The sequence below is a fragment of the Notothenia rossii genome, assembly GCF_949606895.1.
Source record: "Notothenia rossii genome assembly, chromosome: 11".
NCBI lineage: Eukaryota > Metazoa > Chordata > Actinopteri > Perciformes > Nototheniidae > Notothenia > Notothenia rossii.
This window is the reverse complement of record NC_136910.1, coordinates 46,989,195-47,003,713: the sequence shown is the minus strand read 5'-3', so window position 1 is coordinate 47,003,713 and position 14,519 is coordinate 46,989,195. Positions and strand designations below refer to the sequence as shown.

General features: G+C 41.9%; 2 protein-coding genes across 4 annotated transcripts in view; both read right to left on the bottom strand.

Annotated features, from left to right (window-relative positions):
• Nucleotides 1-2,120: 2,120 nt before the first annotated feature.
• nrarpa (NOTCH regulated ankyrin repeat protein a) lies at nucleotides 2,121-10,670 on the bottom strand. Its single transcript, XM_079659861.1, has 3 exons — nucleotides 10,166-10,670; nucleotides 6,060-6,613; nucleotides 2,121-5,879 (listed from the first exon to the last, which is right to left on the bottom strand). The coding sequence occupies exon 3, from the start codon at nucleotides 5,409-5,411 to the stop codon at nucleotides 5,073-5,075; it is 339 nt and encodes a 112-aa protein (XP_079515987.1). The 5' UTR covers nucleotides 5,412-5,879; nucleotides 6,060-6,613; nucleotides 10,166-10,670; the 3' UTR covers nucleotides 2,121-5,072.
• Nucleotides 10,671-12,645: 1,975 nt separating this feature from the next.
• exd3 (exonuclease 3'-5' domain containing 3) overlaps nucleotides 12,646-14,519 on the bottom strand; it is a 51,720-nt gene continuing 49,846 nt past the window's right edge. For 2 of the 3 annotated variants that reach the window (XM_079659858.1, XM_079659859.1), the window contains exons 20-21: nucleotides 14,142-14,208; nucleotides 12,646-13,700 (exon numbers count right to left, since the gene is read on the bottom strand). In XM_079659858.1, coding sequence (XP_079515984.1) covers nucleotides 13,363-13,700; nucleotides 14,142-14,208 — 405 coding nt within the window. In that variant the 3' untranslated portion in view covers nucleotides 12,646-13,362. The remainder of the gene's footprint in view (nucleotides 13,701-14,141; nucleotides 14,209-14,519) is intronic. The other variant, XM_079659860.1, reaches the window with a different exon arrangement.

Genomic DNA, 14,519 nt, shown 5'->3' with positions numbered 1-14,519 from the left:
GCAGTAGTTCCTCTTTATGTGGCCGCAGGTTCCTGCAGCAAGTTCCTCATACATGTTCTCGTCCTAAATAAAAAACTAATTCAGAAGAGCCGTTTGTATTACATTATTTCCCAATCAGACGGCAATCATGACAATACGAAGGCCCTTTGAGGAAGTATTACACAGTCTCGCAAACAAAGCTCGCCTCTTTGTACAGGAGCCGTTAGAGAATGAGGAATTTAGTGTTGCGAAACCAATTAAACTGCATTTCACACATATCACAAGATGTTCAGTTAAACTTGTGTCCCACAGATCAAGTGTAACCCTTTAAATGAGGGGTGTAAGCATGGATATGAATATTTGATGAGACGCAGAACAATGGCCTTTTGAATGGAGATAGAAGATTATCACACAGACGCACTTGATTGCAGCTGCTGTAACATCGACACAAAAACTATATTTGACTACATTTATGTCTAAAATGCAAAAATAGACAACTTAAACTGTAAACTGAAACGTTAGCTGGGTGTCGTCCTGCTTCAGTTACGCTGTTTTAATAAAGTAATTTCAAAGCTGCTCTCGTAAGTCGTCTGGATATTTCTTCATCTGATTTCTCTCACAATCATGTCTGCAGAATTCCTCCCAAAATGCCTTGCGTTGTCTGGCTCACTGAAGCTCCAGACCAAGAGGAGCGAGGAAAGCCAAAGCACATGAAGAACCTATTAGGGGGCCTATAGCAGTCAGCAGCAGCCCTGGGAGGCCAGCCAACTCAGTGTGTGAACAATAGGGAACCCAGCTCAACAAAAACATCCTGCAGAAGTGAGAGACTGGGAGGGAGAGAGGAAAGGACGAGCGGGCGAGCAGAGAGCCCCTTCGGACCGCCACGGCATCAAAACATCTAACTCTCCTGGAGTCTGGATCCGACAAATCAAATGCATCAGAACATTTGAGGTCAGTGATGGTTCAGCAGCAGCTCAGAAAGAAACAGCTGCTTCAATAATAACAATAACTTTTTTTTCCCCTGAGAATTTAAATCCAGCATCACACTGAAATGAAAACTCCCAAACCACAAACTGTTGTTTAAAGCACATTTCTAACCCTCATTGCTCAAACGTTTGCAGCAGGACGACACCCAGCAAATGTGTCAACACCGACAGGTTGGACATGCAAGAAGACGTATTGTAGTGTCCCTTTTCCCACGACCCTCCCACAGTCGCGTAATATCAGTTCCAACGCATGCAAAACATGACTCAATGAGAGCTTTAAACTCAGATATATAGGTGTTGAGACGTATAACCAATAGTGCCTTCGGTCTTTATAGGTTTAACAAGTGATATAGAAGAAAGAAATGACTGCAAATGTTCATTTAAAGGCTTCACTTCACTCATAAGCTTTTGTTTTTTCGGGAAATTGGGAAACACTAACACAGTATTACTTGGCTCAAAATGAATCATTGTGTTCCACTTTTTTTGACTTATGGCCAGTCAGATAAAGTGTGTGACAGTTCAACCAACCATTTGTAGGGTCATTTCACCATCACAAGTACATCTTTTACAAGAAAGATCACATACATTGACATGAATGTCCACCTTTAACAGTGTTTATTTAAGTGGTACACAACTTATGGGAAGGGGGTAGTGACGTGAAAGATCATTTGAGGGAATTATTATAAACGAATGATTGAAAGATACATTCAAGTGTGTGCAAAAGCAGGTTGTTAGCATTGAGTTGAATTGCGGCGCAGAGCTTGGAAAGAGAGCACAAGAGAGGAGTGTGTGTTGGAACGTTTTTGAGTGTGTGGGGGTAACATAAAACCAGCTCTCCCACAACACACACAGGGGAGGGGACCCTTCTTTAAATTGAGCCTACCCACAATGCACCGGGCTCTTTTATCCTGGCAGTGAAAGGATGAGGCCAGATGAATGACAAAGGGAGAGAATGGGGATCTGGGTTGGGCCCGGCTTGGAAGACAGGGAGGGAGGAGAGAGAGAGAGCGAGAGAGAGAGAGAGAGAGAGAGAAGGGGTGTGTTTCCCAAACCAACCTTTTATGAAAAATATGCAGGAGGGGGGAGAAGGAGTGGGGGGGGGGGTGTAGCTTTCTACTTGGGAGATGAGGAAGAAATGTATGCATACACAGAGAGTTTGAGTTTAATGATTTCTTTACTGGCTTGTACACAAACGTACAAAAATAATACAGCACTCATCTCCACATGACGTCACGTCATCATCACAGTGTTACAAACGCTCAAAAAATAAAAGAATACAAACTAAATCAAACATGATGGAACATCTGCATCACTCATGAAAAAAAATCTGCCGTTTCCTCTCGCTTGAAATGAAGCGAGACCAGGAAACACAACTTGGTCCAAAGAAGTCATCACTTTTTTTTTTCTCTTTAAAAAAAAAATCATCTCACTCATGTACACCAACGGCGGCTGGCTCCTTACGTCATAAATGTTATGACCCTGGTAAGCCAAACAACCACACAACCGTGCAATTTTTAATCATGTTACAATGATCTTACCATCAAATGTATTATTCCCCTTTCAAAAAAAACAGGAAGACAGCACTTCAGAAAAGAAAGTGCCCCAAGATATCATCATCATCATCATCATCATCGATATATATATATCCATATGTATATATACATTCACCCAATCACAGAGATACACGCATCTTTGTTAAAAAAAAACATCATGTTCTTTCCACAAAGTAACACACACATTAGGACATTATCACCTGGAGCATATATTTATACAATAGTATTTTGTTGTGTTTGTTTTTTTTTTCTATTCAGAAAAAAATTAAATGTTGACACATAAAAGCCAACTTTTTTTAACAACAGTCATCAGTGCAATATTCGAAACAAAAAAAAACAAAAAGGAAAAAACATCAAGTTTAAGACAAGCGATGCATATTTAATTTGTTGCCTGATACCAATGTATACCATGATGAAGTGGATCTAGAATCGCTTCAGTTTACTTGTGGTTATTCCAGGTTTAAAATGGGAAGTTTTAACAACACCAAGCCCCTCATGAGATGCACACAATCACACAAACACACTTAAAAAAAACACTCTTTCAAAAGCTTCTCATGTGGTGACCCGGTGCTGCTGTGACTTGAGCAGTAAAAAAAAAAAAAAACATATAAAAACAAAAAAAGAAACATACAAGCAGCATTGATACAAATGTTAGGGTGCCATGACTTTCAAAATGCAGCAGGCAAGTTGATGAAACCAATTTCCTTTTCTGTGACTTCCTGCAATAGTCATGTGGCGTTGTGTTTTTTTTTTTTTTTTTTTAAAGTCTTCATCGTCCAACAGTATTAGGGTCCTGCTCAGTAGTAGTAACTATTCCAAAGCCTTGGCTCCTGCAGTTACCCCGTAAAAACACTGGGGGCGCACAAGGCTCCGCGTTTTTGTGCAATAAAACTCCCTGCATTTATAAGTCATGCGATACAATTCCATTTTTTTTGTATGACTGGAAAAGATGAAGACAGAAAGAGAGGAAAAAGTGTAGGTTTATAGGGAAAACAATGGCAGTGTGTGAGAGACAGAGACTCCCTTGCAGAAACGATGCATTGCTTGACAGAATTTGTTTGGTTGTAGTGTAAAATAAACTGTCCCGACTGAGGATGCAGGAATGGGGTCTTTGCATCTTCTGTAATGAAGTCCATCTGTCTATTATAGGCTACAAACCCCCCCCCCCCAAAAAAAACATACTGGCATGTGGATGATCACAGACACATTGTGAATGTCTCAGACTCCAAACAACGTGGCAGAGTGGTGAGAACAACTTGAGAATACTTTATAGTCGAGGTAGCTGGCAAAAGGCAACCAAACAAAGTCCTTTTAATGGGAGGAGGAGAGGAGAGGGGAGGGGGGGGGGAGAAAGTCCTCTTGAGGGGGTCAACAGGCTTTAACAGAGGTTTTTTTTGGGTGGGGGTGAGTATTTGGAAGGGGGGGGTGGCAGGTCTACCTCCACACGGGACAGTTTATACTACGAGTCTGAAGCAGCTTGAGTCACCCTAGATATTCTGACACTTTTGTTAAAGAAGAACCACAACAACAAAAAAATGCATCTTCTCAATGTACCTTCATAAATAAAATAAAAACCCAGCCTGCTTTCACAGTGATGACTAGGATGTTAATAAAATACTGAAAGGAGATTATAAAGTGATTTCCAAATGCGACTTTTTTTGATACAAAGCGAAAGCAGCGGTTTCTCTCTCTCTTAATAACACAATGACCAAAGGTCGCAACTGGCCTGACAAGTTGGACGCCAGCTAAGATCTGCATGAAGAGCGCATTCAGCTACTTTTTCTTTAAAAAAAACAAACAAAAGTAAAGCTATTGTGTACAGTACTTCACAACAATGATGGAGTCCCTTGTTGTTACATGATTACACATCTGAAAGCGTGTTGTAAAATAAAAAAAGTTAAAGAAAACAGACCTCTGGTTGCCAACAGAGGGCAACCCTTCTTCTCTTGTTCCTGTGTCTTCCCTTTCAGATATTCCAGCATGCAGCCATAGAGCATCAAGTGCCGTGTTTCATATAAAATAACTTAAAAAGGGTTTTTACAAGTGAACAATGAGGAGCAACAGTCTCCCCCCCACCCCTCCCCACAAAGAAACTATTCAACTGTATAACCGGGGATGGGAGGTCATGGATAGAAAAAGAAACTGGGCCATCTGCACTCTGGAGTCCAAACACACACATGTGATACACACACACTGGCTTCTTTTATAGTGGACGAAAATATCTAGTATACACATTCAAGAGGAAAGCTTTAGTACCAACAAACTCACCAAAAATGGCGTTTTTTTTCTTTTGTTAAAAAGATTCGTGTTGTAGCTGTGTGTGGAGCATGAGGTGCCACACTCAGGAGTGCAGAGAGGACCCCGTTTGGTTTACAATGAGGGAAGATTATTGTGCAGGTCTTTATATTTCCTTTTTTTAAATATAATTTGGCACAACTATGACGATATTGGCATTTTTTTTTTTTTGCTTTTACAAGAGCCTGGCTTTCCCGTGTGTTGCAGTTTTATTTTCCACTTGTTGTTTTTTCTTGTTTTACCTGACAGCAGAGACATATCACCGGGCGCCAGAGGAGTACTTGGCCTTGGTGATGAGGTATAGCACAATGTCTTGGTGGCCCCCGAAGGCGGCGATGTGTAAAGCGCTCCACCCTTCCCTGTTGGCCAGCCGGATGTCTGCACCAAACTTCACCAGCAGTTTTACCAGCTCCAGGTTGCCGTCAATGACAGATTGGTGCAGGGCCGTCTGCCCTTCAGGCCCGAAGGAGTTGACGTTGAACTCGCAGTTTGTCATGTTCTGCAGCAAAGAGTGCAGCTCCTTGGTGTTGCCCTGCTTCACTGCCTCCTGGAAAACCCTCTGCGGCGCGGAGCAAGTCGAGACATCCGCCTGGCTCATGGTTGCAGCTCTCTGGAGGGTGGGGGGGGGGGGGGAACCAGTAATCCTGCCCGGGCTCTAAAGCTGATAATAATCGTCCTGTTGAGCGTCTCTGGTCTGGTGACAATGCCACAGTTAAACTGGATTACAACCAGTTATCAAAGCACTTTAAAGTACTAAAAGATCACCGTGTATATCCCAAAAAGGACAAGAAAGGAAATAACACACTTGGTGTGCAAAAATGTTAATATTGAGAGATCCTGAAATCCCTAAAACATAAAAAGGGTGCGATCCAGGGTTCTGTAGACCTAGTTCCCCCTCCGTAGCAGCAGCAGGTAGCCTGTAGCAGGGGATGGAGACACCTCCGGCTTCTCTTGGGGAAATTGGAAGTATGGTCACTATCTCCACGGGGCAGGTTTTCCTTAAACGCTCCGACCTGATTCCCGGCTACACGTCCCGGCTGTGTCGCTGCTCATGTGGCCAGGGGGTCTGCGGAAGACAAGAGAAAAAGCATCCGAATGAGTCCCGGTTGCGAGAGACCCCACATTCCGCCACATCCAAGAGTGCGAGAGGAGACCTCCGTGCGCACACGTTTACGCACAGTTACACTGCTTGATATTTGCCACTAAATTACTAGAAAATGTGAGCCACTGCAGATTTGGGACTTACCTGTGACAGATGGACGGGTCCGAAGCGACGAAAATGATACAAATCCACCGTGGGGCCCGGGCTGTGTCCTCCTCGCGGTCCGTGTGAGTCTCTGCCCTGCGCTGCGCTCTGGGGGAATATTTTACGCGTCCTCTATTTGCATGACAATGCCATCCCGAAGAATCAACTGTGGAGGAATGGGCGGAAACGCGGGGAGGTTATAGGCTGCCGGCTCGGTTAGGGGGAGGAACCGGGCCCCTGTGAATCTGCGGGGAGGAGGCGGAGTCTTCCGAGGAGGGAGCCAAACGTTGCTGCTACAGAAATATTAAACAAGCCGCCCGCAACAATGGTGAGCTCTATATCCGATCTCCTGTAGCAGACCCCAGGAAGCTCTGAAAGCCAGAGGCATGGAGCTGCCGGGGCTGTAAAATGCTGAGAGAGCGGGCACGTTGTAAAGGATCATCCGCTGGATTAACATCAACAGGAACTCCGCAAAAAAAGCCAATCAAGCCTCTTCATGTCTCAGTGACAGGCAGAGAATAAGACAGGATTTCTTTCATGTGAAAAAAAGTGCGCTGAAAATAAACAAAATAGCACATTCATTTTTAAATAAGAACTGAATTGATGAAAAAACTATTATTTGGTTTCATTTTTCCTGTCACAACAGGTGACAGTTGAAGAAAACTTAATTTGATTCCCTCTTGATATTGAGAAAATGTTTAACTTCATAAAAGGAAAAGGTTATAGTTTCTGGACTTTACATAACGTGAGAAGACATGGTTGATTAAGATGGTGGTTTCCTTTTAAATAGGGGGTACTTGGACTCATTAACACCTTTTTATGTTAAATTGGGCCAGAAAAGGGGCTGATAATGACATGCTGTCCAGGGGAGGGTCGGGTTTATGTCTTGCTATTACGTGGCCCGAATTATCTGTAATTTCACTAAGACACTCACTGTCAAAACACAACAGGGATTTTTTTTGCACAAATATGAAATAAAAATGGGCAGAACGCTGGACCCTGACTTTGCTCTTCTTCTGCGTAAATGCTATCTAAAACCGAGAGGCTATATCCGTGCAGTTCACGTTGAAATAAAGAGTTTTATTGTCCATATGGTTATGGCTCAAGGGAGACATATAAAAGTAGCATTTAACAGCGTATGTCTCAAGTGTGAACCTTTATATTTATATATATACTGTCTATGGTGTGAACGCATCTTAAACCTCAAAGATCCCCAAGACAGTGATTACCTCCGAACCAAATGGTAACGACAGTAAATAGAAAAATCCCAACCGCTCGATCTCAAAACACACCCTGGGGTGGAGATTATAGGTGGCTGTTTGAATCATAAACTGCGGATATATTCCAGTTGTTTTAGACTGTGGGACTTCGAATAACAAAAGCCCCTGCGCTACTTCCTTTTTGCAAGTGAAAGAGGTGACGCTGTGCGCAGATTGACACGCCGCTCAGTTTCCCCCACCACCGTGGGAACTGGGTGCCTGTGTGTGTGTGTGTGTGTGTGTGTGTGTGTGTGTGTGTGTGTGTGTGTGTGTGTGTGTGTGTGTGTGTGTGTGTGTGTGTGTGTGTGTGTGTGTGTGTGTGTGTGTGTGTGTGTGTGTGTGTGAGAAAGGCAGACTGAAGGTGGTGAGAGATATTGATAGATAGACTCGGAGTTTGACAGCAAGAAGACATGAGAAAGTCACAGAGCTGCGTGGATGGGAGTAAAAAAGAGAATAATGTGAAAACCACAGCAGGTACATCTCAGCGTCCCCCGGGGCGTCTGCTCCGTTTGGCGGGCCGTAAACCTTATCTCATCTGTGCTACACTTTATAAACCGCTCTGATGGTTTGGTGGCTTTCACACTGTCCTCGTTTTCCCACACTCTGAACTGTACATTTGGCGCACGTCTGTGGCCGCATCTGTCTATGCATATGTGCGTCAGTCAGCGTGAGAGACATGCAGCAGAGATCACACAAATGAAGGTCACAACCTGTTTTGTATAATCTAACACAACAGGAAGGCTACATATTAATGATCACATTCAGCAGTTACGTACAGCAATATTTTTTAATGGAGCCAAGTACACTATTTCTAAAGCTGTCATGGACCTAATACACTCATACAATTATGTGAATTACACTTTAAATAGTGTATTTACCAGAGCTTTACTTAAAGATGATTGGAGATAAGCCAGTTAGCATGAAACAAACATTTACAAATGTCTAATTGACTGAATAAACTTTCAGTCAACTATGACAAAAAACTGCATTTAGTCGACCGGAACACACCTAATGACTTCTTAATCACATTTGGAGTGCATTACAATGGTCATGGGTAACCTTTGTTTTAGACTTTGGTTGGCATGTGTCCATTAAGTTACAGCACTTTAAACATATAGCTCATACAGACTCTTAATCAATACACACATTATAGAAACCAGTGCTGGTACAGGACTGTACTTATCAAATGTGTCTGTCTATTTTATCTAAAGAATGACTAAGGGAACACGTAAATAAAATGGATTGCTTGGTTCCATTATTTCTACACCCTTGGGAGCATCATGGCACACAGCTTTTGACAAGTTTGGTAAGGTGTTATTATACAAGCTGTAAAGCCTTAAAGGAAAATCTGTGACTTTAGGCTTTTTAAATGGAATCGACTTGACTTTTACCTAGGTGAGTGAAGCGCGAACTATTTATGCTAACATACACTCATCCAACTGTTGTTTTGCTGTTGGCCTGATGTTCAAACTAATGGACTTTAGCCAAACACCTGCCAACAAATGGGAAACACGTAATTCTATTTTATAATCTCAGATGTATTTGTTGAAATGTGGCAAACAATTTATGTGATTCGTTTGTTTTAGACACTGACTGTTTTTGAAGTTTTGTTCCACTGCAACAAGTGGCCCACAGCTGCAAATGCTCTAAAACAAAGACTGTGGCTCTGACTCATTGATAGAAATGTGGTGAATACCTAACTCCGACCCCTTACCATAAGGCTACACTAACAGATGTGTGTTTTCCTCTCTCCATGCTTCATATGACACAGACCTGCATGTGCACACTGGAGTTTAGTTCAAACAACTCAAAGTACATTAGGAAATGTTCAAAGGTTGTGGGTTATGGTTGCGTATTCAGATTTGGTATTTTAGGATCACTAAAAGTTTTTATTACATGTGTTGTATATATATGGGATTTTTTCTTCTTTGGTTTAGTGAATGGTGCGGAACATCTTCTGGAAAATCAGGAACATCTGTTGGCTATCAGAGCTTTGGCTGCAGTGTGTCTGGACACTTGGAAAACATTTGCACAGACCGCAGGAGCCAAAAGTTTCTCTGACTGGATGAGTTTCTCCTCCAAACTCTGTGGCATTTGCTCTCCTCTCTTTGCCCCCCCCCCCCGTCTAATGTGTGTCTGGGAAGCAGCCAAGAACAGATACAATTATGAGGCTTTGTACACTTTAAGCAGTGATGAAGTCGCCTACTTATTTTTACAATCTCTGATTTTCTCTTTGACAGGTCTAATTATCAACACAGCTTTGTTAAGACTACCATTCAGTTTACAGAGAGCAATGGAGTATTCCATGCGTGCGTAAAAGCGCAGTAATTTTTTGCAATAAACGACGTCCAAATAATGTTTTTTAAAGCGTTATCGAAGAGGTTTTGTGGAGTCAGTGCTGGTGGTGACACAAAGATAAAACAAGTCTATTCTGGTTCTATTATTGCAGCCATATCTCTGTTCTATTGCTGTGTGTTGATAAACAAGTCGTGTTTTTTTCCCAGCGACATAGACGGAGCCCAGATTGGTGCAGTGTTGTAAACGGAGCGCCGGGCAGATCGGTGCGCTGCGCCGAGATTTGGCGCCGAGAGTCGGGGCAGCCGGGGCCAGACGAGACGGGAGGAGACTGTTGAATGCGGGTCGCCTGGGAGGGGAGTCCGGATCGGAAAACTCACACACTGGGACACACGGAGGAAAACCGTCATGTAAAAATGTCAAGTTTTTTTTGGTATCATTACGCCTTACATTCATGCCAGAAAGCATGTTGAGAGAGAGAGAGAGAGAGAGAGAGAGAGAGAGAGAGAGAGAGAGAGAGAGAGAGAGAGAGAGAGAGAGGTGACGTTTTACCGGGAGAGGGAGGGCCTTCTGAATCCAATTCATTCCGGGCACCACGTGTCCTCAGAGCGTGGGAAAGAGGCGAGCTTTTCTTCCCAGCAAAGAAAGAGCAAGGATCAAATAACACGGTGCTGCAGCAGAAAGCTCGCGCTCTGCGCAGAGGCAGGGGCTGCGACCACCCGGACAAGGACAGGACAAGACACACAGAGAGGGGCTTATTTTGGGAGCTAGGGTGTCGATTTTACTTATTGAGCAATACAAATACTTCAGGGTGGATTAATGTTACTGTAGTTATTATAGTCTTCTAAAAAAAAAGAGAGAAAGCGCAAGGCTACGTGGCAAGATTTTTGTATTCCTGGAAGTATGAAGAAATAGGCGATACAACTAGCAGGCAACTTGTTCAACCCTTATTTGCGTATGGAGACTTTTGTTTTGTTTACATTTAATGTAAGATTCAGGACAGTCTCTCCTCCCGATTTATTTCAGAAGCATTCTGCTGCTGGCAACATCATGCATCCAGTTTATCAGCAACCTCTTCCACACCTGAAAGTCTGAACTTGAAATAATTAAATAAACTGCTGAAAATCTGTTTCCCTTTTCTAAATGCTTAAATGAAGAAAACATTAAGTATTAATACAATCGAACTGCATATTTTATACAATTATTAATGTGATTAGTCTGTCAGTTTTTTTGGGGGGCATTTCTTTGTCTATGGTGCCTTGCTACTACCAAAGCTGGTAAAGTGCCAAATATTAGTAAAAAATCACAACAGGATTTTCTAAATTGGTTAAACTATTACATTTAGAAATAACTGAAAAACATATCATGGCTTTAGGTTACAATGGTCAAAGTCGGGTCACATTTTTTGTATTTGGTACCTTGTTAGAAAGTGGTATTAAAGTTGCTGAAATGCCTCTCAAACCTATACAGCTCACAAGAGAATAACCCTTAATATCTTCAACTAAAAACATTCAAGATTAGCTCATAAACATGGCGTATTATTGCAGGATGGAATTGTTTGCGACCCTTAAGTCATGTCTGAGACAGTAATCCACATGATCTCTTTTTCCAGGACAGTTTCTGGTTAAGACATTACATTTACCTCCGACATATGAGCAGGTCCGGATCACCCAGCATGCACTATAATACAGTGAACTCCAATATACACTCACTTTTACAACATTATTCTTTAGAAGCGACAATCGTCCTGTCCTTAAGAGTTAAGTGGATTATTTATGGTGTAATATCACTGAATCAAAGGTTACGCAATTGGTTAATGGTTTTACATTACTTACAAGTGGAGGTCCTGACCTGCTGTTGAAACATGTGATGCTGAGAAATGTCCTCTTCCTTCAAATAACTTTGGAAAGGAAGCACATTTGGTTATATAACACTTCATTCCAAAGCCATTTCAATTTCCACAGCTTGCTTGCTGGGATACAGATTGGGCTGCAGCTCAGCTCCCTGCAAACTGACAGCTTGTGAAGTTACTGAAGATTTTTTTTATTGTTTACACATGTTGTTATTCATGATATGATAATCAGGTTACAGTGTGCGTGTGTTCTAGAGAAAAGCTTAAATGTTCCATGGAAATGTTATTCATTTTTCTGGTGTTACTGGATCATCCTATAGGTCCAAATATCTGAGCAGGCCTGCCAAGATAACTATGGACAATATGATATATACAGTATCATGTCATTTTAAGACTAAAAATGCAATGACCTGTTAATTCTTAAGAATATTCAGAAATTAAATATCCTAAATAAATAGCCAAAACCATAACCTAAACAATGAATATAATCAACTTGCAGATATGTAAACAAAGTTGTGCAGTGTCTAACAGTGAAGCAGCGTTAAACATCTGCGCAAACACAGGTTATGAAGGTCAAGTCCATATATCATCGATAATCGATATAGGTTGAGAATGTAATTATTTTTCACAGGGCGATCTCTGAGTTCCTACTGCATCAAACACGCTGACAACACATTGAACTGACTCACAGTGTGACCTGTCTTTGGAAATACCTGCGGCCTTTTTGATACAAGATAAGCCATCAATTAAATAAAGTGCACATCTGGCTGTGGTTGGATTTTATGAGGGTAAAAGGATTTTAACTCTTGACTAAACTCGCACTAAGCAGTCGACCAGAAAACACCAGAACATCTTTAATTGCAGAATTTTCCACATTAGATCTGAAAAAAAACGGTTTTGGGCAATCTCACTTTCTGCATCCAACGCAGGCTTTGTGAACAGAGAGGTAGAAAGGTATGAGAACAGATAAAGGGATTGAGGCGGTGTGTGTGTTGGGTTACTCTGTGACCTGTGTGCTCTTTAGCCTGGGGGCAGGAAACCCCCACACTGTTAGTGTTACACCTGACAGACATCAGTGAAGCTCAGATGATCTCATCAATCTGTCCCCTCTTAGTCCTTTACCATCTGTTCTCTCACTTCTGAAAAACATCAGGAAATACCTCGACAGACTTCCACCAGGTTAATAAAAGAAATGAAAGCTCTTTATTGACACATATTTAGCATACAGATGAATTTACAGGAAAATAAAAATGTACAGTACGACAGACTGCTTAAAAGGCCAAAGAACAGAGTCCTGTAAAAATGTATCTGCAGCTTTAACATAAAAGAAAAGAAAAATGTTTTAAAATGTTTAAACAATGCAAACTTAATGTACTGCGTTGTAGTTTTAAGATATAATTATCAAGCGAGGGAAAACTCAAGAGGAACAAATAATCTCTATACTTCCCATAACATAAATCCTGACAAATTAAGCAGAAGGGTAAACAACAACAACAACAACAAAAGTCAAACACAAATGCAGCGTTACACGTCTTTGGTTCATTGACTCTTATAAACCCAATAGGTTTAAAACCGTAGAAATGATACACATCAGTTTTTCGTATGACTGTAAACCATGTGGTATGAAAATGAAACAGTCTGTTGATTCAGGGGTAAAGAAAGAAATGAACTTACTTATCATAGAGGAATAGTGGGCTTACTGTTAACTAACTGTACACCTAACTATTATCAAAATGGTTATTCAGAGGACATTCAGTCTCTTCTAGAACTTTTATCAAGTCAATTACAAAGGGGAAAACTAACATATACGAGGCAATTCAGTTTCACGGTCGCTAGGATCTAATTGAGTGAATATTACTTTGGATGTTTTTGAGGGTCCGGTAAAGCGCAACATCAGTCAGAGCTGCTGCGCCTCGGCTTCAGTGTCCGTTATGTGCAAGATGTCCTGAAACATGGAGAGAACGCGGCCATAGTGAGTGCCTTCCCAGAACACCTTGCCACATCTGGTGCAGACATAGAAGAGCGATATCCTCTGCAGGAGGGCGGGGGGCACGGTGTGGAGCTGTATGGGTGCCCCCCCGGGAAAGGTCAGGGTGTCGGGGTCCAGCTCTGAGAGGGGCGCCCATTGACACTCAACATACCTGGGGATTTCAGGGGTCACACCGGGGGTCGGGAAGTCATCGAGCTTCCCCTCTTCCTGCTGGTGTGTGTGGTCGCTGTCGTCCTGCAGGAATCCTACAAACACAACACAAATAAGGACTTTATTCTCAAAGAAGTTAGGGATGCTGCTTTTGAGGTGAAAACTCGTCCAATAGGCTGTTTTGGTTCCAGGCGCTGAGCTAATTCTTTGTAAACAAAAGATTGTAAGAAATGTCACCTGACGAGGACAGCCAATTAGCATTAAGGGCCGCTAAGGAGTTTAATCATTTTGAAATAATCGTTCTAGATTATTACATTCATGGCTTGGGTCTATAAACTGTAAAAAAGCAATGAAAACTGAATCACATATTTGACAGCATTTACTGCCATTTGTGTATGCACAAGTCTGTTTAACCTTTATCTTACTGTATGATACTTACTTAAAAAATACAGACAACTGAAGCAAAGGTTTAAGGAGTAATGTTGTGTAGATACGTTATCTTTCTACTAGGTATCCACCGGGCCGGTTGTTCTGACCTTTCTGTTTCAGCATCCTGACCATGTCCTTCCTGGGCACCGCCGCGTACTGATCACTGTTACATGCCTGGACAGACAGATAAAAGCAGCAGGGTTAAAAAAGTGTTTTCAAACCTCAGAAAGTCTTAAAGATTTGAAGGAAAGAGAGAAAATATGTTAGACATCTTGCAGCCTGGTGTTTGTCTGAAGGCAAGACTGTGCACAAGCTAAACGGCAAGTTGAACATCCTGCCAACAGAGAGAGGGGGAAGTGATGATAAAATTACTCAAGGAAAAACAGCGGCCATTGTTAAACGATATTTCCTAATAAGCATTTATAATGACCAAAGTGGAAAGCATATATTATTTCTCCAGTGTGAATTGAATACCTGACAACGTT

Coding starts and splice junctions, on each gene's coding strand:
- nrarpa (XM_079659861.1), bottom strand. CDS start 5,411: ATGAGCCAGGCGGATGTCTCGACTTGCTCCGCGCCGCAGAGGGTTTTC.